At 38.1% G+C, this 27,078-nt stretch overlaps 1 protein-coding gene across 9 annotated transcripts in view; it reads right to left on the bottom strand.

The window, feature by feature from the left end:
• The window catches only part of ptprua (protein tyrosine phosphatase receptor type Ua), a 480,983-nt gene that overhangs the window by 15,920 nt on the left and 437,985 nt on the right, over positions 1-27,078 (bottom strand). For 4 of the 9 annotated variants that reach the window (XM_084423701.1, XM_084423706.1, XM_084423704.1 and 1 more), the window contains 6 exons: positions 23,876-23,929; positions 23,563-23,599; positions 13,621-13,718; positions 12,360-12,476; positions 11,949-12,103; positions 10,168-10,303 (listed from right to left, as the gene is read on the bottom strand). In XM_084423701.1, the coding sequence (XP_084279827.1) occupies positions 10,168-10,303; positions 11,949-12,103; positions 12,360-12,476; positions 13,621-13,718; positions 23,563-23,599; positions 23,876-23,929 (597 nt within the window). The remainder of the gene's footprint in view (positions 1-10,167; positions 10,304-11,948; positions 12,104-12,359; positions 12,477-13,620; positions 13,719-23,562; positions 23,600-23,875; positions 23,930-27,078) is intronic. The other 5 variants (XM_084423705.1, XM_084423708.1, XM_084423707.1 and 2 more) reach the window with 2 other exon arrangements.

Genomic DNA, 27,078 nt, shown 5'->3' with positions numbered 1-27,078 from the left:
AACATGAAATAAAAAACACTTTGTGCTAAGGCAAGCATGCCATTTTAGCTTGCTTCTACAAATCTTTACCTGGTGAGCTAGTGAGTGGGGTGGTTCGGTTCTGATTAATTCGGTTCGGGAGTATAGATAAAAGCCCGGCCGCACTGACAATTGATTGGTTGGGTCCTTACATGCGCTTCGTGAGGAACACACGCACACTAGCACACACACGCAAGGTCTCTCGCTCCCTCTCTCTGCCGTGCGCGCGCTACGCATGCGTGCTCTTGCTCGCTTCCTCTAGATTCCGGGAGATTTTAACTAATTTGCGGGCATCAGGGAGCCGCGATCAACATGCGGGAGACTCCCGGAACTTCCGGGAGACTTGGGATGTCTGAAATCCAATCACTTAAAAAGTAATATTTTAAGAATATTAACAAATCACATGATTTGAGGTGTTGTTAGGAATAAACTGCAAAATGAAATAATAAAAATGACTGTAGCATATATGGGCTATGAATCATTCGTTCGTTTGTTCTGAATTAACAAATTCGGACTCTCTGTGTTTTCTAAGCACATTCCTTTTTGCTTTCACACTCTGAACCCCCGAATGCAAATCATTTTGTGTTGGCTCCAGCTAGACTGGAGCAAATGGACTTTTACGACACTAATTGCACCTCAGAGACACTCCAGAACCTGAAACCAACATTCTTCGTCCCCTGTGGGGGAGCCTCAAACAGACCCACAGAGAGATAACAAGACACACACACAAACATCCTTTGTGTTTAACTTAGAACTTAGAGATATCCCTTTATATTTGTACAATTCCATTATGCATGTTGATTAGTGTTGTTTTGATCATATAGTCATGATCTTCGAGTGTTTGGCTCTGAAATGTATTTTTGAAGAATGTTTCTCCCAGTGGAATCACATCCCTCTCTCTCCGAGCCAGAGACCCAGGTGGCCAGGAGATCTCACACACACACCCCCACACACACACATTCCAAAACACACATTAACACACACACACAAACACCACCTATGGAACTTTTCAGAGAAAAGTACCCCTAAATGTTTAAATGTATTCCCTTTTGTGCTTAGATGTCCTCACATGTCACCCTGGAAGGGTCTACAATTTTATTGTGTTAATCAAATGTAAAATGCCTATAATCGTGTTTTTGAGTGTAATTTTGTACTCTTAAATGTTTTACCTGTCATCCGTGGTATCTGTTTAACCGTCGTGTTTTGACTGAAACACTCATACCTGCGAGATTACAGTAAAATGTAATCTTCTGTGTGTACAATCTTTCTGGGTAGAAATGACGAAAATTCATACCATCATAAACCATGCAGATTAGTTGTCCTGACAAGACAAAGAAAAGATCTTCCCGCCCGAGATGCTCTAAGATGATTGGTCCGCGTAAGCAGGGTAGGCAGGAACTCATCTGCTCCATAAGAGACTGACACCGAAGTTCCTCAGGGAGCACTTTTTCGGTAAGAGGTTTTCTGGGTCCATGGCTCCCTTTTTGGGAGCATTCTCCATTCTCCGTTTTCTCTTTTATTTTCTTTAAGTCTTTTCTTTATTTTCATCTTCGGACTCAGCGAAGCAAACGCAGCAAGCAACTTCAACTCAAAGAAAAAGACTCTTTTGAAAATCCCGCGACCGCGCTTACCGGAAGAGACGAGAGCGCAAGCCCTGCTTTCTTAAAGAAACACACGCACGCTGCTCTTAACGACACACGCACGACTCTGCGTTCTTCAGCAACAAAGAGAACCATACGCAAGTATTGATTGGATTTGATTGATGTGATTTCTTGTTGTCTCTCTCAAGGTTACATTGCCTGTGATTTTGCCATGCTGAGATCATCTCTGTGATCTCTCTCATCCTGACCTTTAGTTTCACTTTCTCCCTTTCATCCTCTCCCTCTCTCATCTGTTATCCGTTTGGTCTTGTAATGTTTTCGTCCGTATGTTTCTGTTGTAAATATATGTATTTACTCTGTGTATACTCGTAGTTTCGATGTAGTATTAGTCCAATTATTAAAATTCCATATATCCTTGATTGTCTCTGTTTTTTGTTACGATTTCAGTAACCTAAATTTTACAAACGCAGAGAGTTGTTTTTTTTCAAGGCCTGGAAAAGATACTCTTTCTTGTGTTTGTAAGAAGGATCATTTTCCTTGAGAGTTAAGTTAATCTTACATTTAATGTTTGCTGGACAAACAGATTGTTTGATAGCTAAATTAATTCCATTAAAGTTATCCCATAACTTCGAGCTGAAATAAGACTATTGATGTATTAATGACGAACCATAACCCGTTATGGTAATCATTCATATATCAATCTAGTTCAGCTGCGATAAATTAATGTAACTGTAATATGCAAAATATTAATCACATTCATGATTAATTATTAAAATTCCCTTTAGATCATTTGAGCTAATATTAATATTAATGTACAACCCATTGTTGCTACATTACGTAACCATAGATATGAACAAAATAAATAGTGATGCTTGCCTTATCAAACAAGCATTAGACAGAAGATGTCCTTAATTAGATTGCTAAATTATTTTATTTTGATTCTGTTTTACTCTTTCAATCAGAGGGTTAAAGGTCATGGATGAGTTTTCTGTTTGATCTCTTTTGATGGAGTACACTAGACTGGCCTTCAGCTTGCTGTAGTCAATTCATATATCATATGCAGCACTGTGTAAAATTGAGGGCAGAGATCTCTTTTGCATTATAAAGCAGTCTAGAAAGCAAGATGGGTTTCATGGCCTTGCTTTTGTCTTTAAAAGCGTTCTTGTGATATTAAGCGAACAGTGATTATACATTAAATTATGGTTTCTTCTTTGTTGTCCAGCCTCTTGAGGGTTCACTTGAATAGAAAAATATTCACAGCTACTTTCGTCCATCAGCTTATTAACATGCAGCTCACCAACTCATTCTGTGTCTTTCATAAATTAATGAATTTGAGGGGAAATAATAAAATGAGAATATAAATTATTCAAAAGTAACATATTTTTAATGTCTAAATCTCTTTTACCAAGCAACCTCAGAGAAACTTTCTAGCCCATTTTTTTCTGTAAAGAATACAGAGAAGTTAAAACCAAGGCAACATATAAAACTGGAATTTGCCATGAAATATTTAATAAAAGGTAGCATTCAACGTACTTGTAACCCAGGCTACTAGTAAACAAATAAGTATGTGAGTTAATCAAAAAAGAACAGCTGAAAAAAAGAGAAAAAGACTGTTCTAGACTGAAAAGAGAATCACCCAATCACACATTGCGCTGCAGTGACTGACACTTCTGTAAGCCAATGGCAGCAGCGCATCAGGTTGCGCAAGTCCCTCTTTGAATGCGAGCGGCAGATGAGAAAAAGCAAGTCAGAGAACGCAGCTGTGCGGAGTAATCTCCAGAAATTTCCCGCATTTAAGCTAAAGAGTCAGAGTGAAAAGAGACCAGATAAAATAAAGTTGAATATTTGAATGAAACGTTGATAAGCGGTCATCGGAGCGAGAAGAGGACGAGTCAAAGAAATAGTGACTGATGCAGACCAACGTAACTTTAAAGTGCTGCGTATTAACTTCCCTGCTTGAATATAGACTATTTTCTTGCCTTGGTGAGTCCTATTTCAAATATAAACTTGATAATATACAAGGAAAAAATGTTGCAGGTTTTTCAGCGAACTTATATGAGGTTGATATTAAAGTCCCTGTAAAGTCAAAATTAAGTATGTGTTCTGGGTTTGTCACACCACAGAAACATGTGTTATTAGCCACCCAGCCAAATTTGAATGATAAAAAAAGCCGGCAAGTACATAAAATAAGCTATCAAAATCTTGAAAAAATGAGCAGTAGTCTCTGCTCTCAAACGACAGGGGCGTGTCCGCTGGCTGCGCTGAAACCACGCCCACTCGCGGGAAAGCTGCCGTCGCCACACTCAACTGTCACCGCTACAGCCGGAATGGATGCTCCTAAGGTTTTACAAAGCCATGTTCGAGCCTGGACTAACGTTACCTACTATAATTATAACATAAGCACACAAGGCAACTTACACTCATTGGTGGGCTCGCACTGCCGACGATGGCACCAGTTGTCGGCGCGACGGGAGGATGAAGGCCGAGGCGGGAGATAATCGGTTCGGCCCCATTCACCAGTAACAGCGGATTATCTGTGAATCCCAGTTGTCTCCGACGAAAGTTTATAAAACTATCCCGTGTAAAATGATCACTACAGAGGCGGGTTTTGGCGGTGATCCTCAGCACTCCATCAAGGTGGCTCTTCACAAAATTAATCCACCTCTTCTTGATGTGATCGTTTTTCGTAAATTTAAATAAGGACACCGATCTGTTTTGTACATGATCGCATCCAGGTAGTACTCATTTCCGTGACGAAGGCATAGCTAGCTAGCAAACTGTAGGCTGTAGTAACTAATAGTACTGACAGTAACTCGCGATCGGCAAACTGATGTGAATGAATGTGCTATATTGCTAGGGGAGGGGCAGCGTCAGGGGCTCCAGTGCGTCATCAAGTAGGGGCGTGTCCAGGAGCTCAGGGGCTTCAGTGCGTCATCGAGCCCCCGTTTTAGCCCCGCCCAAAAAATCCGGAACACAGCAATGGTGAAAAACTGTTTAACGGTCTAACTCGACAATTCAGTACTTCACAGTTCACAGTCTTTGTAATATGTTTTAGTAATACATTTCTAACATTTATAATGTGTTTAGAATTTTTTTTAGAATTGCCTTTACAGGGACTTTAACTTGATATTAGTATGTGCGTGCATAACGATCTAGCCAGCTAGTCTGCACGCGGGCTAAAGCTAGTCAAATGTGAAAAAAAAGCTAGCGAGTCAATGAAATATGACGCAGATTCATGTTTAATTGTCAACGTGTTTAATAAGTTGAAATATTGAGTTAATTTGTGCTTTACTGTACATGTGAATTGTTCATGAGACTGAATTGAGTATTAATTATTGGTTCTGCCTTGTGTTTTTACAAGGCTGGGTTTTTTGTGAGAGATTGTGATTCACCATCAGAAGTTTTCCTGTTCCATATCGGACACACGAGACGCAATAAGCGTATAAACACGGCGAGCCATCCACGAACTCGATTCCCTTGTTGAACTGTGCTCATCATCTCTGGTAGGAGAATTCTTTTCTTTTTGTTTCGTTGCTCTTGGACAAAAATAAACTGTTTTTTATTATTTTTCTCCTCTCCATCTTCATCCAAAAGACATTGACTTTGAACTGAACTGTCCTAAACGAACGAACATTTTCTTGAACTGAGTCAATTGATTCTGTTCGTCTGAGTCGATTCCACCAATTGAATCTTGAGCATTTGATTCACAACCTGAAAAGAATACCACAGTTTTGAGGGAAAAAGTGTTTATTTGAATTTGAAAAGTGAAATTGAGAATTCATTCTGTACATTGAATCAAATTGACTGTTTATACGAATTCTGAGTATTCAAGTGAATGCATTATTTTGTTTGAGAATATTGCTTACTGTTTCCTTGAAGTATTGAATTTTTCCAATTGTTTTATTTTTATTTTATTTTATTGCACAAAGAGAATAATCTGATTTACATCTGAGTCGAGCTGTTAAGGTTGCTCATTCAAGTACTTCCAAAAGAGTGTGGAGAACAAATATTGTCACTTATTGTCCATTGCTAAGTAGTTGATTACATTGTGATTTGCATATTTGAAACAACAAAAAAGAAAAAAGATCATTTTACTTTAATATAAACCCTCAGTTGAATCATAAAAAAGACTCTGTTGATAATTCACCACCACTGTGCTGCCTTCCTCTCTCCAGTAGTCGCACCTATCTTCTGATCCTTTGGCCCATAGTGAAATACTCACCAGTGTGACACGTACCACACTACATACTACTATACTTGCATGATAGATAATAACATCTATAAGCAACATTGATTGCCATTCTCAGCTCATTTTACTTCTGTAATCTGTATGTCCAAGTGAAATAGCATATTCAGTGAAAAAAGGGCTTGATTTTATCATTCATGAATTTATTAGTTCATTAAGTTTAGCCATTAAAGCTAGGATGTGCAGTTGCATAGAAGCTAGCAATAGTAAACTAGCTTTGAAAGCATAACAGAGGAAAATATCCCACCCTCCCTTCAGAGTTCTCTCCAAAGCCAAGCCATGCCATGCCAAAATACATGAACACGCACTGCCAAAGCAAAGTCTGCATAGCATCATAGCCTCATGTCTCAAAGCACAACATTACAATAATAATGAACGTCACCAACTTATTTATGGTTATTGTTAGAATTCAAAGTGGTTTTGACTTGTAAAATGCATTTGCATCCTCGTAGAATTCATAATGACAACTTGTAAATCAAGACTTTTCTGAGAATTCTGAGTTATATCACCTGACTGCTGCATATTAATTTTGGCATTGATAGTGGTGCCATAGAAACGCATAATTCCGAGTCCGAGGACGTGAACAGCTCCAAGTAGCTATCTAATAGGGGTGTAACGATTAATCAACTACATCGATGTATCGATTTATATTCCTACGATCCAACTGGATCGATCTGTGCTCGGCAAGTTGGCCTTCCGGACGACATATATCGATCTAATATCGTTTTAAAAGGTAATGAATCGATTGTATCGATACTAGGAAATAGCGCATTGGATTTAAGCACGTTAGACTTTATATGGATGTTTTTTCTTTGCACTTTTAATGATAAAGGCGTTAAACGTTACTCGATTCAGTCTGCCTATCTGTGTCGTCGTCGCCATGCGTGACGCGCCAGCAGCAGCGCAAAGACAACAAGTAGCGCAAAGTCTCTCGCCTCAGAAAAACGGACTGTCCTGTTCTCTCAGCCGCTATACTGCAGTAGCGCGCACTCTTCAATTGCACGCGCAAATGCGGTGGAGCGCGCTGTATCACTTCACTAAAGCGCAAAAGAAATACGAGCATGCAACGTCGTAAATTAGTAAGTTAAGAAATAAAAGTAAAATACCAATAAATTACGTTATTGGTACGTCATGTGTGTTGCTATTTATCAGGAGCAGTTTCCATGTTTCTTTACCAGTTCTTCTAAGTATTGTGTATCACCATGGTAGCCTAATTGTTGTTTGTTTCCATAACAAAATGCCACTTACTGGTTTTGTATATTTTTATATGACTGTGGTGGCTCATACCAAGATTGTATTAACAAAAACTAGTTTGGGACTGCTATTTAATAGCTTAACCTCGCAGTGCCTACTGTCTATCAGTATTTGTCATATTCTTAAAAAAAAATTGTTAAGTAAAGGGGGACAGAACTTGTGCGTCAACAATTTTTGTGTAAACAAATGTATTATAATAGGCTTATATAATTCCTAAAAAGGTGGGTCGCGGCTTGATGACCATGCGGAAATGTGGGTCCCATGGCCAAACTATTCAAAACATCATTCTATGTTGGGATAATCGTAATTAATAATCACAATTACAATTTCAAGGGAATAATCAACAATTATCATTTTTGTCATAATCGTTCAGTCCTACTTATTAAAATAAAATGTGAATGCATTTTACATTAATTGTTGTTTACTTGTTTGTTTATATCTATAATTAATTGATACCTGATTCCCTTACAAGAATTTTTGGCTAAAAAGTTACTGAATCGATTTCAAGTCACTGAATCGTTTCGGATCGGATCGTTCTAAATGAACCAATATCGTCCTTGAATCGTATCGACAACCATGAATCGCGAATCGAATCGAATCGTTGTTAAAACGAATCGTTACAGCCCTACTATCTAATAATGACGGTAATTACGACATGGCATGAATGCAGCATAAGCTTGTTGTTTTGGATCAGGAGGAACTGTAAAAGGTGGCTGCTGTTTGTTTGCTACTCTCTGTGACTAGCAATGTGTCTACAACTCTGCTTAGCCTCATGGAACACTGATGATGTGTTTTGTCTGCATGAGCAGGGTGCATGGTAAGACGTCCTATCATAGCATTCGGACCGAATGGTTGAACATTTTTTTAGTCCTGAGCAGAGGTGGGTAGTAACGAAGTACATTTACTTCGTTACATTTACTTGAGTACTTTTTTGGAAAAATGTTACTTTTAAGAGTAGATTTGAATGTGGGTACTTTTACTTTAACTCGAGTACATTTCTAATGAAAAAACTGTACTTTTACTTCGTTACGTTGGGCGACGTTCCTCTCGTTACTTTATTTTAATGCAATATGTGTTGTTAAATGCATAGTTTATTCCAAGCGCGCTGTATCTTTTATCTGGGCTTGAGCGATGCCCAATTCACAAATGAATCACTCTTTTGAGTCGATTCTGTTCAAAGACTTCATCAAACAAGTTGGCAGATCTGTCTAAATCGGTTCGCGAATCAGTTTGAATGATCTGTTCAGTTCCTGCACGCACTGAATCGTCTGAAGTGATTTCAATTCACACTCGACTCGGAGTCGTAACAGGAAGATTTAAGAACATCAAGAGCGTTGGATGAAGTGGCCGTGGACCTACAGTACAGTCAAGTGAGAGCAAATCTTCAAATGCATCATATTTTTGCCAGCGATGAAAATCTTTATTAGTTGAAGATCTTCGTAAGCTGTCTGTGAATGAATGATTCCACAGGACGATATATTCGATTTCATTTCACTCAAGAAATGCATTTTACAACCAAACAGATTATTACGCCATGATAGCACTACTAGAAAGTATGACATTACCCATTTTTTGGACATATACATTAATTTATACATTAAATAAAGCTACCATTGTTCACAGTTTATGAACACCCGTCATCCCGCGGTAGTTTGTGTGTATTGTTGCGCAGTGGCGTGCAAACTCGACTTGATAACGAATGCCTTTGCCTGCCGTAGACACAGTTAACCAGTTTAAACATGCTTGCAGAAATATACATTTGATTATATTTTGGAGAACAGACAGAAGGAATTTTCAGATGTTCAGTAGCAGTCATGAGCGCGAGCACGGGTTAAGAGTTTTAACTCTTTCTTCTCTGTGTCAATTACATGCCTTTGAATGCAACACTCTGCAGATTCACTTTATTTCGACATTGTCTAATAATCCAAATGTAGTTGTATAAGTTACTATTATACAAACCAAAGGACAGGCAATGATTTTCGGGCTATACAGATGGCAGAAATAATGCTAGTCTCTCTTCTGTTTTTGTTGCAAAGATAGCCTATCTACTTATGATAATAATAGTCATTTAAATAAAAAAAAATCTAAATATCATTTTATATATATATATATGAGGACTTCAGAGGCAAAAGCCTCTAAGTACCATCTGAAATTGTCTTCTAAAATAGCATTTTTATCAAGCTTGCATGTTTATGTTCAGTTATTTCACTTAAATGGCAATGAAAATAACCTATTAATTGTCATTAAAGTGAAATTACTGACCTTAAATATACGAGCTTGATAAAAATGCTTGTTTTAGAAGAAAATTTCAGATGGCACTCAGAGGCTTTTGCATCATGAAGTCTTCATATATATATACATATACATATACATATACATATATATATATATATATATATATATATATATATATATATATGCCTATATGATCCGAAGTAACTAGTAACTCGCTACTTGAGTAGTTTTTTCATTGGATACTTTTTTACTCTTACTCAAGTAACTATTAAGATTATTACTTTTACTTTGAGTAAATATTTCTATAAGTACTTACTTGAGTACAGGTTTTGGATACTCTACCCACCTCTGGTCCTGAGACATTGAATTAGATGTGAAATTTTGAAGTAGAAAGACTAAAATGGTATTTTATTGTGAAATGTACTCTTATAATATTAACAGTTTATTGCAAAGGTTCCAAAGAATGTGGACATACATCAGGTGCACATTTTCTTGCCATACGTAAAGTTTTACCAAATCATACAGTTAACTTCTGTGATTCAGGACTATTGCGTTCAATTCAGCAGTGAAGAGTAGTGTTCACATCAACAGTACCCCAGATTACCTTTTTAGCCAACTCAGTATGGTTCAAAGATGCACACCTGAGTTTGAGAAACAGCGTTCACAACATCCAAATGAACCAAACTCTGACATCAAATGAACTCAGGTAAGCACCAAAAGTACTAGAGTAAAACACCTAGATAAAATAGCCAACCTAGATTATTTGGATGACTACTTGATTAATGTGAGCCATTCTTTTGTTTCTGATCTTACCTCAGTCTGGATCATATTAATACGTCGTGAGCAGAGTGTCTTCACACAGTTATAGATGTCCACCACACCCTCACACTCCGCCATATCCAGCATCACGTCCAATACTATGTAACAGCCGGTGCGGCCAGCGCCCATACTGCAGACAGACAAAAAGATGGCTGAAGGAATAACGTCACTGCACTAATGTAGCTCTGGGTACACACTCGTAATTGGACAGTTTTAAGAGGTACTTCACAAATTGCATTCAGTCAGTTCCTGATTGCTTACAGGGTTGGATAAAACTACCACAGCTCTTTCAAGCAGAACATTCAATGGGTGACTAAAACAACCTGATACTGCCACAGTCAATTAACCTTAAATCAGATTCCAAACTGAATAATCTTGAACTTGAGCTGACTCTCCAACCTTATAACTGTGGTGGTACCATGATACAGTTATTAGTTGGTAAAACAATGTTACTTTTATATTTACTTAACAATGGCAACCCAACAAATGCTGGTGACAATCAGCTGTGGTGGGTAAAACATATGAACTCTCTAGCCAATTAGTTGGGTTGATTCATAAATGATGTCCTCTGACCAGGAGCCTCTACTTCACAAATACAGTGCACACTGGATGAGAAGTGCCACATCTTTTAAAATTCGAACACATTGTTTTCTATGAGTATCCACAGAACACTTTATTCATTCTTGAATAAAAGTTTTTTTATTTTTTTATTTAGGCTAGTAAAAGTTCTGAATCGCTTACAGATTACTGGTACTGAATGATTGTTAGCATATTTATATACCATGGTATTTAAAAATTACTCAAATGTATTTCAAAGAATTCATTGGCACTACTGTCCAGGTAATGTCTAAAAACATGATATTACCGGTGCTTTGTGCAGTAAGAAAATGTAATGTGGGCTGGATTGGCCTTCAATGGCAGTGAGGCATACTAAATAAGAATCCTAGAAAATCTTAAATGAAGCTATCCTTTAGTTTAATTAAAAGATGAAGCAATGGTGTTAAAGCACATACAAGTGGAGAGATAAACTGAGGAGCACATTGCAACATTTGACTTGCACAAAATGTTACATTTTCAGGATAAGGGCCAATGAGACTTAGTTATGCTAACTGCAAACACGGTCGATAAGGCTATCACTTGAGTATAAATTTCACATGTGATGCTTATATGAACATTTCAACAATGTTCAGGGATGATTCATTGAATTGGTTTTCTGTCCAATTTAGTTTGATCTGATACATGAATGTCTTTTGTATAAATAAATGAGACTGGCGGATACAAACACGTCCTTGGACTGCTGAACTGCAGGAGTAAGCAATTTTCTCTTTATAATGGACAGCAGATGCATGGAAAATATAAAATAACTGTATTTCATCAAAAGGAAGAACATGCTTTCATATTTGAGATCTGAAAGAACTGGCATTGCCTTGAGACAAGAAATGCATTTTTTTAAAGTTGAAGTGCAGGCACTAAAACCCATAAGAGACTGCTTAACTAACAGTTGGAGTGGTTAGAACAGAATCTGTAACTGAATTCTTCTGTTTTCTACTTATTGGATAATATTTACTGTATGCCACTTATTTTTATTTTTAAACAGTATGCAGTATAAAACAATCACATGGAGATGCACCAATGTATAGGCCAATAATCAGTATCAGCCAATAAAAGCTATTATTTTCACTACCGGCCATTGGCCGATTGTTTAAAAACAGCCGATGATCAGTGCAGATTATATGCATGTCAGACTGCAAGTACAGGAAGTGATGCTTGATTACCTGCAGTGGACTACCACTGGCCCAGCATCGGGTGGTGTGGAGGCTTTGACCCGCCGGAGGAAGGCCAGCAGTCCTGTGGCATGAAACGGGACACCATGCTCTGGCCAAGATGTAAAGTGGAATTGGCAGACTTCATGCTTTGCTGGGTAACCCCGCTAACAGAGAACATAAATAAATAAATAAATAAATAAATAAATAAATAAATAAATAAATAAATAAATAAATATATATATATATATATATATATATATATATATATATATATATATATATATATATATATATTATTTCTTTCTATATATATTTCATCATTTTATCAGAATACCAAATGGGAAATAGCTCCATTAACAAATTTACATTTCATGACATAAAAACATAGCAAACCATTGACAAATATCTCAACACTCTTACCCGCTCCATGGCAAAGGTGCGTACAGTGTATTCTGCCAGCGTTTCAGTTTTCAGTAGAGTGATTTTAATGTCTCCATAGAGCTCACTTTCATCTGGCCAGTACTTACAGCACTTCATCTGAACAAAACAAATCAGATTTCTCAAATCATATTTACAATTTGTTTAAATCCTTACATTTTAATTTAATGGTAATCACAAATATTTATTTTTCCAAAGACAAATACATGCATAAAAAGTAAAAAGATTCATAATTATAAAGACAATAACATACTTAAAGGCACAGTGTGTAAGAATTTTGGATTGAAATTTTGCAGTTGGACACACTTGGATCATCAAGCTACGCCTTTGTCATTGCTTTGAATAAGTGACCTCTGTGCCTTTAATCAATGTTCTTTAGACACAAGCCAAAATGTTATTTATTGTAGGTCAATAAATATTGTAGGTCAACATTTGCCTTTTTATAACTTAAACTCATCATAAACAAAAGATAATACCTAAGATAAAACTAAAACCATTTAGTTAGTCAATGTTTAATCAAGTTTTTATACTATAAAAAACAAAAAAACAAAAACAAAAACAAAACACACATTCATTCTGCAGTCAGTAAAACTAGCCAGTGTGTGTTCTGCACATCAACAAACCACACATATATGTATAAAAATTGATTTTCAATTAGACATAAAATTACATGGTCGCTTCACTTTTTTCAATGTACTATCAAAATGTTTGAAGGGGGAACTAATTATTAGAATCTATGTAAGGTGTATTTGTAAATAGCTGCATGTTGAGGCATGCTAATTTGCCAAATTTTGATAAAAAAAAAACTAAAACAAAAAAACATCTAAACTTGGTTACCTATAGATTCTGCCAAAATATCATAGTTACTACCACATAAAACTGTAATACTACAATAAAACTGTAGTAACTTGGTCGAAGCCAATAAATAAATAAATCAGCTTCTTAAAAAGAGATCATATTCTAATTTACTATGATGTTACAGTACTAACAACAACTGTAGTAACCATGGTATTTTGGAGGAAATGGGACAAAGGAAAGTGCGATTAAATGCAAGATGGCTGGGGCGATAAAATCATTCATCAGATGGAATGTTCTCTGGCTAATGGGGTGTCTTGGTAAAGTTTATCTTCAGTAATGGTCAGCTGTGGACTGCAGTGGTCAGTGTTTAGTAATAGATGGTGTCATTAGTGGGCGGAGGGGGCGGCTGGGTAGCCGGAGGCAGAGGTAGAGTTATTCTACTCACTCTCCCCACCTCCACCAGTTTGGTGATCATCACAATGCTGTAGCAGTTCTCCTGCCAAACCATGCGCCAGAAGTCATAGATCATGTCCTGCTTGGGCCCTGCGGAGAGAGAGAAGAATAAGGTTTCATGGAGAATTGTGGGAGGTGAATGATTTGAATGGAGGATAAAGAGAGAATAGAGGTGGTTTTGTGAAATAGCGGGTCACCACTTTGATGAGGATTACATAAGGATAGAGAAATGGCAGGCTGCTAGACCGGAAGAGCTATCAGTTCATAGAGAATAGATAAACTGTAGGCAGTGAAAATCGAGTGAGTAATATCAGCAATAAACTAGATTTCTATATTTTCTAAAAGAAAATGTGAGTGGTGCCAAGATGCTAGGGTGTTGCATTGCAATGCAGTTACTGAGGCAAGTGTTTTTACTGCTAGGTGGTTAGTGGTTATTAAGATGTTATGAAAGTGTGTGTGTGTGTGTGTGTGTGTGTGTGTGTGTGTGTGTGTGTGTGTGTGTGTGTGTGTGTGTGTGTGTGTGTGTGTGTATGTGTGTGTGTGTGTGTGTGTGTGTGTGTGTGTGTGTGTGTGTATGTGTGTGCGTGTGTGTTTGTGAGAGAGAGAGACGCTATTTTGAAAGCTATGGTGGAAGGCCATCATTAAGGGAATATTGTCCTGGGCCCTGTGATGAGGGCCAAGCTATAGCATTCTGGGTGGGCTTTAGTGTGTTTCTATGCAGTTGCTAAGTTGTTTGGATCTTTTCTAGCTTGTTTCTATGCAGCTGCTAAGGTTTTAGATTTTTTTTATGCAGTTGCTAATGTATTCTATAGGTTGTAGATGCTAGAGGTGCTAGAATGGTTCTTTGGTGGCTCCTAGGGTGTTCCAAATAGTTTCTTACTTGACCATGCCAAAAAAAAAAAAAAAAGAAATCTAGATATTACTATGGTATTATCTATAGAATAGTGTAAATATAATTTTGAGACAAAGTAAATCTATGGGATTCTCACTCTCATGGCACTCTCATTTCAAACTGATAAGACTGAGAGATTTCTGTTCATCCAATTAAAGTCCACACAACCTAAACTTTGATGCTTCAAAAAGTTAATAAAGACATTGTAAAAGTAATCCATATTAATTGAACGGTTTAATCCAAGTCTATGGAACAGATACGATCACATTTTATGATGAACAGATTTAATGTTGGCTTTTATTCACAAAATACATTGATCAACGCACATACAAAAACCACAATCAAATATGGTCAACAGAAATGTAAACATGCTAGCTTAACGAGCAAGAACTCAGATGCTGCTCGATTCATATGGATTACTTGTATAATGTGTTGAACATTTTGAAGCATCAAAAAAAGTGTTGGGGGCAGATTTACTAAACAGGGCAAATTAGCGTAAGAGCGCAATTCCATAAAAGCGCCAAAAGGAGTAGAAGGTTCTGCGTGTGATCTACTGACGACGCGCAAATTAAATAACACAGCCAGATCATTTCCATAATGGCCAACACAATCTTGACTAGCACAAACCTTAAAATTGACTAGTGCAAACCTTAGTAAATCACCTTGCATGATTAATTTAAATACTCTCCTCCCATAAATTTTGTGTCTGAAAGGGAAACTTCTACAAATGCATATGCAATAAGGTCAGCAGCAAAAATAACCCTATCCACACCTTTTCAGAGCTAATTTTTCACTGCGTGTCCTGACAGTAGTTTTTTAAAGCCAATAGAGGGTTTGCGCTGACGCAAGCTGTCAGTAAATCTAGCCCTTGATGTGTGGCTGTGTGGACTTTCAATGAAGGGATAAAAAAAGTTTCATAAAAAAATATATATCTTATTTGTGTTTCACAAATGAACGAATGGGTTTAGAATGATATGATGGTGAGTAATTGATGAATTTTCATTTTTGTTGGTTAAACTACACCTTTAACACTATTGTTGAGGGACGAGTAATAGCAATAGTGCTGCTTGCTTTAGCAAACACCTCTAATAAAATATTTACTATTAATAACATGAGCCGAACCTCTATGTTGCTCACTCTTGTCTCTTTCTTTTCTTCCTTGTGCATTTTTCTCTACACATGCAGAAATGCACACACGGCAACATTAAAGCAGCACTCTGAACATTAAAGGAAAGCTGCTGAAGGTTTATAACCGCCCTGACTCTGTCAGTGCCGTGAGCACTCTGCCCTCAGGCTAGGAGTCTGTTATCTTCTCTACCCATTTAAACAATTACAGCCAACAACAGGTGCCACACTTCCTATGCAGCTTTCCCAATATCGCCTGCAGCTACATCTTCTAAAAATCACATTTGAACGTTCTGCTCTACAGCCAGGATTAAGCTGAGGTTATTCATGATACATAATAATGTTAAAACGGGGAAGTTTTAGAGGTTTAAATAAAAGGTGAGGAGACATTTGTTCTACAGCTATGTGTTTGTGGGCATATTGAAATGACATTTCCCAGCTGACAGCATCAGAACACATCCAGCCCGGGTTAATCAAAGCACCTCTGCCAGGAGAAAACTGCTGTTGTGTTTTCAGAGCAGACAACAAACAACTTTCATATTTTCTTAGGTCTTCTGAGCCTCTCTTTTTTTTTTTAAACATAAGCAACCGCACATCAGAGCTGTTAGACACCAAATAGGAATGTACTAAAATTGCCTACCACAGAGTAACACGTTGGAAACCACCCATAATACCCAGGCAAACCAACTCGAGCTCATGAGAAAATGTACTGAAAATGTAAATATAATTTCATGAGGCGGCCATTTTGTCATGTAAATCATTAGGGAGGTGCCCGAAGCATAAGTCTGAATTCAGAAAGGCATATAAAATGAATAACGCATTCTATGGGGCCCCTAAAGGGACAGGTTACGCTTGCTGCGGTAGTCAGTTGCATTACAGTACATCAGATTTCACTTGTCACGTGAAGATAGTAAGGAGAGATGACTGACAAGACAATGTCGGAGGATTTGGAGCACAACAGATCCCTACGTGTCATTGGCAAATATGTTATCTTGTACATTGTGTGGTCAGTACTGCCTCTCCTTATACACAGAGCATGATCGCAAATTGAAAAGTGAAAGTAAAAAGCGGGCACACATTTTGCTGGTGGCTCCCTGATGCCCACAAATTACAATATGACTACATAACTATATAATAACGAGAGCATGCAAAATAATTGAAATATATATTTTTTCCTCCCATCTCATATTTCTTTCCATCACCATGTCCCTGGGCTCTGTAGAATACGTAATTTCCTTTCTGAACATAGTATTCGGCTTCAGGCACATCAAAAGGAGATGTCAAACAAATTCATATGAATCAGCCACCAATTTGGCAAAATGTAAAACAGTTAAGAATTTCCATAAGAATGTGTTTGGCAAACCACAAAACATTACAGCGACATGTTAAAAATGTTCAGAACATCTGTATAGCAGTTTGTTGTTAGCAGCCGCATAGCAATACCATAAAACTGCCCAGAACACCTTACCAACCACATTAAAGCCCTGGCAACCACCCAGAACAGTCTAGCAACCACAAATAATGCATAATATCAGACTTTTAGCAACCACATAGCAATGTGCTAAAAAACAACAACAACCTTTTATTAAATGTATGATCAGTGTGATCTGGCTACCACCCTAAATGTGACTACCACACAGAAATGCACCAAAAACATGGAGACCAACCAAACAAAATGAAAAGCAACACCCAAATCACCCTATCATTGTAGTATGCTGAGTTTTGGTTGGGCCAGTCCCAATTTGTCCAAAAATCTAGTAATATTCTAGTTGCTATTATATAGTTTTTAGAGGTTTGGAGCTGCAGCTGCAGGGCTGATCGTTTTGATTTGTATAAAATCTCATTGAGTCTTGAGCACATCTGTATGCCGCGCTGTTATGATGTGAACATGCAGATGGCCTTCACAGCTCCACCAGCTAGCAAGATCTCAGGACCTAAAGCCAGTTTAAACCTCCGGATAGAGAACAAGCCTAGCAAACGCCACACATGAGTGTATGTGCACCTGCTCAAACAAAGCACAGCAGTGCCGGGTGTGTGTTTGTGTTTGGAGAGAGTCTGTGTTGATCAGTGGCCCCGGCGTGTTGACAGCTAACATGAGAGAGAGATCAGATTAAATGAGGTGTGTGTGTAAGAGTGTGCAGTTTTCTGCTGCAAGCATGCTGGAACTGAGGAGTAGCTGAGACCCACATTGACAAAACTACAGACAGCTGTACATATCCATAGAAGAAGAGAGACAGAGAATCACTTTACTTTCAACCCGTATAACTTTATAATCAGTTACAGCACCGTTCAATTTTAAAATAATAGATAATAATAATAATAATAATAACAGTAAAAACAGCAATAGTGACATTCTTAAAATTAATAATAACAGTTCCTATTTTATATATAGTTGTGGTCAGCATTATTGGCACCCCTTGATATGATCAAACATGGCTGTAAAAATATTGTCTGTATTGTCCTAATGGACGGCGAGGAGGAAAGTTTGAGTGGCCAAAGACTCTCCAAGGATCACAGATGAAGATTTGCAAAGATAAGTTGACTCTTGGGGTCAGAAAGGCTTAAAAAAAAAAAAAACATCAAACAACCCCTACATCACCACATGTTGTCTGGGAGGGTTTCAAGAAAAATCCACCTCGCTCCTCCAAAAATAAACTCCAGCATAATCAGTTGTCAGACATGACTGGAACTTCAAAAGGCACCAGATTCTATGGTCAGATGAAACAAAAAAAGAGCTTTTTGGCAAAAAAAGTAACAAAAGTAATAAAAGGGTGCCAATAATTATTGCCAGCATGTTTTGGAGAAAAGCATTTATTTCAAAATATGATTTACCCCCCACTTTCAATTCTTTGACTTCAATGAAAGATTAGATAAAAAAAATAAATAAAAAAAAATATGAAAGATATTATATATTATTATTGATATTACCAATAATTCTGACCACAACTGTAATATACAGTGAGGAAAATAAGTATTTGAACACCCTGCTATTTTGTAAGTTCTCCCACTTGGAAATCATGGAGGGGTCTGAAATTGTCATCGTAGGTGCATGTCCACTGTGAGAGACATAATCTAAAAAAAAAAATTCCAGAAATCACAATATATGATTTTTTAACTATTTATTTGTATGATACAGCTGCAAATAAGTATTTGAACACCTGTCTATCAGCTAGAATTCTGACCCTCAAAGACCTGTTAGTCTGCCTTTAAAATGTCCACCTCCACTCCATTTATTATCCTAAATTAGATGCACCTGTTTGAGGTCGTTAGCTGCATAAAGACACCTGTCCACCCCATACAATCAGTAAGAATCCAACTACTAACATGGCCAAGACCAAAGAGCTGTCCAAAGACACTAGAGACAAAATTGTACACCTCCACAAGGCTGGAAAGGGCTACGGGGAAATTGCCAAGCAGCTTGGTGAAAAAAGGTCCACTGTTGGAGCAATCATTAGAAAATGGAAGAAGCTAAACATGACTGTCAATCTCTCTCGGACTGGGGCTCCATGCAAGATCTCACCTCGTGGGGTCTCAATGATCCTAAGAAAGGTGAGAAATCAGCCCAGAACTACACGGGAGGAGCTGGTCAATGACCTGAAAAGAGCTGGGACCACCGTTTCCTAGGTTACTGTTGGTAATACACTAAGACGTCATGGTTTGAAATCATGCATGGCACGGAAGGTTCCCCTGCTTAAACCAGCACATGTCAAGGCCCGTCTTAAGTTTGCCAATGACCATTTGGATGATCCAGAGGAGTCATGGGAGAAAGTCATGTGGTCAGATGAGACCAAAATATAACTTTTTGGTCATAATTCCACTAAACGTGTTTGGAGGAAGAAGAATGATGAGTACCATCCCAAGAACACCATCCCTACTGTGAAGCATGGGGGTGGTAGCATCATGCTTTGGGGGTGTTTTTCTGCACATGGGACAGGGCGACTGCACTGTATTAAGCAGAGGATGACCGGGGCCATGTATTGCGAGATTTTGGGGAACAACCTCCTTTCCTCAGTTAGAGCATTGAAGATGGGTCGAGGCTGGGTCTTCCAACATGACAATGACCCGAAGCACACAGCCAGGATAACCAAGGAGTGGCTCTGTAAGAAGCATATCAAGGTTCTGGTGTGGCCTAGCCAGTCTCCAGACCTAAACCCAATAGAGAATCTTTGGAGGGAGCTCAAACTCCGTGTTTCTCAGCGACAGCCCAGAAACCTGACTGATCTAGAGAAGATCTGTGTGGAGGAGTGGGCCAAAATCCCTCCTGCAGTGTGTGTAAACCTGGTGAAAAACTACAGGAAACGTTTGACCTCTGTAATTGCAAACAAAGGCTACTGTACCAAATATTAACATTGATTTTCTCAGGTGTTCAAATACTTATTTGCAGCTGTATCATACAAATAAATAGTTAAAAAATCATACATTGTGATTTCTGGATTTTTTTTTTTAGATTATGTCTCTCACAGTGGACATGCACCTACGATGACAATTTCAGACCCCTCCATGATTTCTAAGTGGGAGAACTTGCAAAATAGCAGGGTGTTCAAATACTTATTTTCCTCACTGTATATTACAAAGCTAATCATTTAACAGCCATTCCTCCCATCTTTAGTGTTACGTGATCCTCTAAAATGCTGACTTGGTTCTCAAGAAATCTTTCTTATTATTATCAATGTTGGAAATAGTTGTGATATTTTGAAACACTCGTTTCAAACACCCATGCAATCTTACTTCTAATTGACAGCGATTCAGTTCTATGTCTGTTAAACCTTTGAACAGTCAGATCTGTGTTCTGATCCAGAGAGAGCTAGCCTGGAAATCTAGACCTAAATCTGAAAGATTAATGGTCTAGCATCGACTAATGCAAGCATGCATTTGAGAATCTCAAAGTCTTGCTGGACTGGGACAAAAGAAATCGGCCCTGGCATTTTGGCCCAGACTGGCCCACTATATGATCATAAACACCACCCATCTTTGCACGCCCTTAAATATATGCATACCAACTATTCCTTAAAACCACTAATGCCATGTAATGAGTGAGTATAGGAACAAGTGAGAGTTAACAGATGAAATAAGTAAAAATTTGACATTTATTAATACAGTTGAACTATTCTCCACAGTGATGAATCCTAAAACAAGCTATAAGCTGCACTGGCATAGCAATACCAGTGTTTCTCACAGGATGTTTGGTAAAACTGGTGAGTGGACCTCGGTCCTTCTAGGGGGGTTTGTGGGCATGCTCCCCCGTAAGAAAATTTTGTGCATTTTAATGTTAAATTCATCAATCTGGTGCACTTTGAGAGTTCAAAATTAAAAGCTCCAACCCATATTCAGTGTGCAAAAAAAAAAAAAAAAAAAAAAAAAAAAAAAACCTCTTTTAGGCTACGTTTACACGGAAACGATCTGAAGAAAAAACGCAAAAGTGATCACTTTTTATTCTGCGTTTAGACGAGTGTTATGGGGGGGAAATCTGCGTGCATATGGTGACGCAAAAGTGTGTGAAATTCAATGTAGTATGCACTCCAGGCGGCTAGGTGGCAATGTGAAGCACTGAGCACACGCCGTCGCCGTCTAAACGATAGGCACATCTGATAAAATATTTAGTGTAAACGAAACCCATAATTTTTTCACGCTATTTCTCAGCACATTCCTTGCGTTTCTTCTCCATCTCTCTGACTATTTTGACAGATACACACTGACACTGCTGCACGCTCGCTCACTTGTTTAAAGATGTGATTGGGCCAGCCCAGTGTCAATCAAGAAAATAACCAATGGGCCGCTGATCTACGTGTTTCATGGGATGGTCTGTCAGAAAAAAAAAAAAACTAACGCTGACTTTTTTTGACCAATGCATTACACCGGCACAAACCCAGCGCCGTCAGTTAAACAAAACAAAACAAAACGAATGGCCCACCGATGTACAAATTTTATCGGCTGTTTAAAAAAATAAATAAATAATTATGAGTATGATATGTATCGGCCCAAAAAGCACGTCGGCCCACCGGGAAAGTGCCCGGTATGCCCGATGGCCAGTCCAGCCCTGCACGCAATTGGATAACACTACGACCAATCACAACAAGCCCCATACGTTTAGCTACCAGAAGAGCTAACTGGTAGATTAGACTCTTGTCGTATTCGGTCGGCAAAACAGCAAAAACGCCCTTCTTGCAAAGGAACGATTCGAGCGCCGTCTTCTGTTCCTCTTTTAGATAAAAAGTCAAGTCTAACTCGTTCATTGTAGCGGCCAAAGCTGTTTCATACAACTGGTGTTCATCCATAGCCATCTTGCAATGTTTACTAATGACTTCGACATCACAGCGCTGTCGTCATCTGTTTAGCTCGCCTCTGGCCCGCCTAAATCAGATAACCCGATGTGATTGGTGCAGCTCGGATACAAGGGCATATTTAATGAGCATCATTATTCGACGCCAGAGTAAACTCGCTGAGCAAATTCAACTTGTGCTCTCGCGAGAACTCTGGATTACCAGGATAAGAGAGAGCAGTTGTCATGTATGAAACAGCTTCACAAACAATCTTTTCAACCACAAAGTATCATTATTCCTGTCTTACAATAACTCAGATCACAGAAGTACTGGGAGGTTTACTCCCAGTAAATTATTATATTAGAACCTCTAGTAAATTACATGTTATTTCAGGCATGAAAACTGGTCAGGAGTAAAAAAGGTGAGAAGGATACGGCAGCAAAAAATCCAATCCAATCAACTTTATATATATCACATTTTAAAAAACAAGGTTACCAAAGTGCTGCACAAAGAATAAATAGGAAATATAATAACATAAAACATATAAAATATGGGGGCCATTTTAATGTGTGGAGGCAAGTATTTACACAAAACACACAACATGAGATTATTTTTTCTTTTTCTTTTTCGCCTGAACCAGAATCTCAAGGGCCCGTTTTCTGTTTAGCAGCATGTCTCAGCCTTGCCCTCTTGTCCTCTTCAGCCGCCTATTTTTTTGAGATCCTCAGCACTACTGGATCCTTTGCAGTGCATCAATCTCTCCTATCGCTCCCTAATGCGGGGCTCGACCCCCCCGATTAACCCATGAGACCCCCTGAAAGCCTCAAAAGCAAAATTTGAAGGGGGTCTCAAAAGGGGGGGGGGGGGGGTCATCTCATTAATAGGTAACTCTTTAAATTCTGAAAAAATAAAAATAAAAAATTGATTTAGCAGTTTAAATTATTTCAGAGAATTCTTATATTAGAATAGAACTAATAAACTATTTTTTTTTAAATGACCCCATGTCTATGGTAACATCCTCAAAACAAAAAAGTTTTATAAAAATGGGTTAAAAGGGTTGAAATGTGATTTTTTTATCATGTTTTAAGAAAAGAGATTAACCAATATTATTATATATTCTAGATACATTTTCAAAATTATTTAGATTTTTAGAATGTATATTAGCTTCCCTTTCCCATTAAACTGGATTCACCATTAGATTTGTTTAATAATGGTTGATTTTCAAAGCACTAAGAGGACAAATTGTTGTTCAATTGGCCTTTCATGTGCCTGTGTTGATACTTAAGAAAACATTGTTTGGAAACATGAAATATGTTGATGTTATTATAGATTATATAAGATTTAAAAAAAGATAAAAATAATAATTAAAAAATCTTCCCAAATAGAGTCCCCCAATGAATCTCAGCCATTTCCAGCCCATATATGATACAATCATAGAAATGTTTTTCTCAATAGAGTTATAGTATTCTATAGTGCCAAGAGAGAAAATACGATAAAACGGCAAAAACAATATCTGCATATGAATCATTCAATCCATTGTAGAAGAATTGGGGCACACAAACAAACACACACTCGCATGTTTAAATGAAATTTTTATATCAACAAATACACAATACAAAAACACAAGTAATTTTAAAGTAGTAGAATATAGACTTACCTTGTGTTGCGATGAAATGATTGGAGCGCTGGTACCCCTGAGAGATAAAGAGAGAGAGAGAGAGAGAGAGAGAGAGATTATTATCAATCAATTGTGTTATGTTAAATGGGTTATGTTAAATGCATTTGATCAAAATTAATGTATTATATTCTGACTTATCCCATTAAAAGTTGAAGTGAGTAATTTCTGTGCCACTTGCATCACCAAAAAATAAATAAATACACATAAAAAAACAAAACAATGACTGGTTTCCCAAACACTCCCCCTTGTCCACCACTGGTCAGACAAACAGATAAAGCTGTCCCAGACTCACGCCATTGTTGTCTCCAAACTCACGCCATTGTTGCAGTTGACTCTGCACATTAAGCTGAGATAGGAGAAAGAAATTATTAAGCTATCCTGTAAAATGCTATCCAACCATTATGAGCAAGCTAATCTACTGTTACTGAATATGTCAAATGTTTCTTTAATAAAATGAAACAAATGAAAAAATAAAAACACAGCGTAGAGATGGATGATAATATTTCCCAACCTCAAGGCCAAAATGTAATCTCTGACAGAAACGTTTATCCTTGACATTTGATTAAACAGGCAAATATTCACACGTATCTGTAGTGTGTCCATGTATGTATCATCTAATATTGAGCTTTAAGAATTGAATTTACTCATGTATAGAAAATCCAAGAAAATGTTATTTCTGTTCAAACATATCTGAACACTGCATTCTAAATGCCAAACATGAATTGAAAAGCATGAAATGCCACGAATCACAGCATTAGATAGAAAAAGACCAGTTCTTGGGTCACCTGTGATGTAAAACTATAGGTTAACCAGAACCTGACAGACCAGATTCCATGATTATTTGAGACACAAAATTAATATTGCCCCAAAATAGTTTTGGGGAAATAGGGGGAGGGTGAATTTCAATGTTTTTAAGCCAAAATTAAGCATTTGGTTTAAGTGATTTGTGTAGAACCAATGCGCATTTTTGTTCGGGTGGCTGGAGGAATCCGTCAAAATTTGTACAAAATATTTATCTGTCAACCCAACACAACTAAAAGGTTTTAGCATTTAATGAGATATGCATCAGCCTTTTGTGAAAACAACTTAACAATTGTTTGTAGACAAACTCGGAAACTGTGGTGTCACATTCCTTAAATGACTAGAACAGCCTCTTATTCACAGTAAGTTTTATTATTAGGGGTTCAAGCACGAAGTGCTGAACACCTATTGTAATTGTACTGATTAGGGGTTCAAGCATGAAATGAGTATGACCCCGAATGGCCCATAGATGGCGCTACAGCAACCAAAAGTTCAAAATTGCTCATAACTCTTAGACCGTTTGTCCCAGGATCAAGTGTCTTATATCGTTGGAATCCGTGGCTCAAGGCGGACAAAATGGCTATCTCCGATTTTGATTTAGGCAGGACACATTTTCTACTATGTCGAATTTTGTCCAAAACCTACTTTTGCGAACTAGTCCCTGGTTTTTGGCCCGATCGGAACCAAACCAGTCTAGGACAATTCTCTGGACTCTCTAGATCAATAATTATCAAAAAAAAAGTTGAACTTTGGCATTTGGGTGGCTGTAACAGGGTCACTTAGAAAAGGGGCGTGGCAAAATACACTCAAAAGCCTATAAATCCCAAAGGGAAACTCAGAACTTCACAAAAATTGATGAGCATATGTGTCAGAACATGGTGAGGAAGCATGCATAGTTTCATGGAGATCGGACCATAGGTGGCGCTATAACTGGCAAAAAGCCTTCCTTCTTATTAGGGGTTCAAGCATGAAATGCTGAAACCCTACTGTAGAGACCTGCACGGGTTCGGGTACCCGCACAAATTTTGCTCAAACGGGTGAGAAATATCCAACTGTGTCGGATACGGGTGCGGGTCGGGTCGGACACGGAGGAAACACGGGTTTAAACACGGGTTTAAAACAATCACGTGCAAACGTAAAAATATATATATGCATATTTTTAGGAACACACTTACAAAAATATGCCTGTATTTCAAGTTGATAAAATAATTTAAAATCCACATCATTTTATTTGTGCCCACGCCCTCTCAGGAGTCTGTCTCTATACCTACTTTCACTTTGAAAAAAAAGACGTCATTACCGCGCGCGCGATCTGCTTGCAGTCAGCGAGATGGATGCTGAAGAGTTGGAGAAAAGAATAGCTAGGACTAGGAGATTGTAAAGTTGTCGACAATACGTTATCAAAAATCAAGTCCATTGTGTGGTAGAAATTTGGAGATATCTGAAGAAAACAATATTGTGAAAGGATTTGCTGCATGCATTTTCGTGTTGGATAGCCGCATGTGGATTCATGGCCGAGGAAGCACGCAGTAAGCAGTTCTATCGAACAGTATTTTTCACATTTAACACTGTTAAATATGTGTTGTGTGCTGGCAGGGCGTGTTTGAACCCAAAATTGTCAGATGTAAGCTAGACAAAATTGCGTGGCAGAAAATAGTGTTGTAGCCGCGTCTGTTATTAGGCTACTCGAGTTTTGTGGTAACGTTGGCTAACGTATGTTCTTCATGTACCGGCCGTTTGACAGATTCGGCTGAAGTTGTCCTTGTGTTAATGGTCGTGTAATAACTTCTGTATGACCGGGCAATAAACATTTTTGTAAGTGTGTCTATAATGTGATTGTCTAAACTGATTTTATTTCGGGTGCGGGTCGGGTGTCGGTCCTATTTTAAGCGGGTCGGGTGCGGATTTGAATTAGTGCTGCTGTCGGAAAACGGGTCGGATTCGGTTTTAAGCACTGCGGGTACGGGCGGGTGCGGATTTAAAAAATTGGACCCGTGCAGGACTCTGCCCTACTGTAATTGTAAGGATTTGTAAAATGCATCGTGCAGGCCAAACCGTAAGGCCTAGAGACTTGAAACCTGGCCAGATGGTAGGCCTCAATTTTGGGACAACCTATCAGAGTATGACCCCGAATGGCCCATAGGTGGCGCTACAGCAACCAAAAGTTCAAAATGGCTCATAACTCGTAGACCGTTTGTCCCAGGATCAAATGTCTTATATCGTTGGAATCCTTGGCTCGCGGCGGACAAAATGGCTATCTCCGATTTTGATTTAGGCAGGGAAAATGTTCTGCTATGTCGAATTTTGTCCAAAACCTACTTTTGCGAACTAGTCCCTGGTTTTTCGCCCGATCGGAACCAAACCAGTCTAGGACAATTCTCTGGACTCTCTAGATCAATAATTATCAAAAAAAAGTTGAACTTTGGCATTTGGGTGGCTGTAACAGGGTCATTTAGAAAAGGGGCGTGGCAAAGTACACTCAAAAGCCTATAAATCCCAAAGGGAAACTCAGAACTTCACAAAAATTGATGAGCATATGTGTCAGAACATGGTGAGGAAGCATGCATAGTTTCATGGAGATCGGACCATAGGTGGCGCTATAACTGGCAAAAAGCCTTCCTTCTTATTAGGGGTTCAAGCATGAAATGCTGAAACCCTATTGTAATTGTAAGGATTTGTAAAACACATCGTGCA

This window comes from Rutilus rutilus, assembly GCF_951802725.1.
Source record: "Rutilus rutilus genome assembly, chromosome: 11".
Lineage (NCBI taxonomy): Eukaryota > Metazoa > Chordata > Actinopteri > Cypriniformes > Leuciscidae > Rutilus > Rutilus rutilus.
This window is presented reverse-complemented; position numbering and strand designations above follow the sequence as displayed.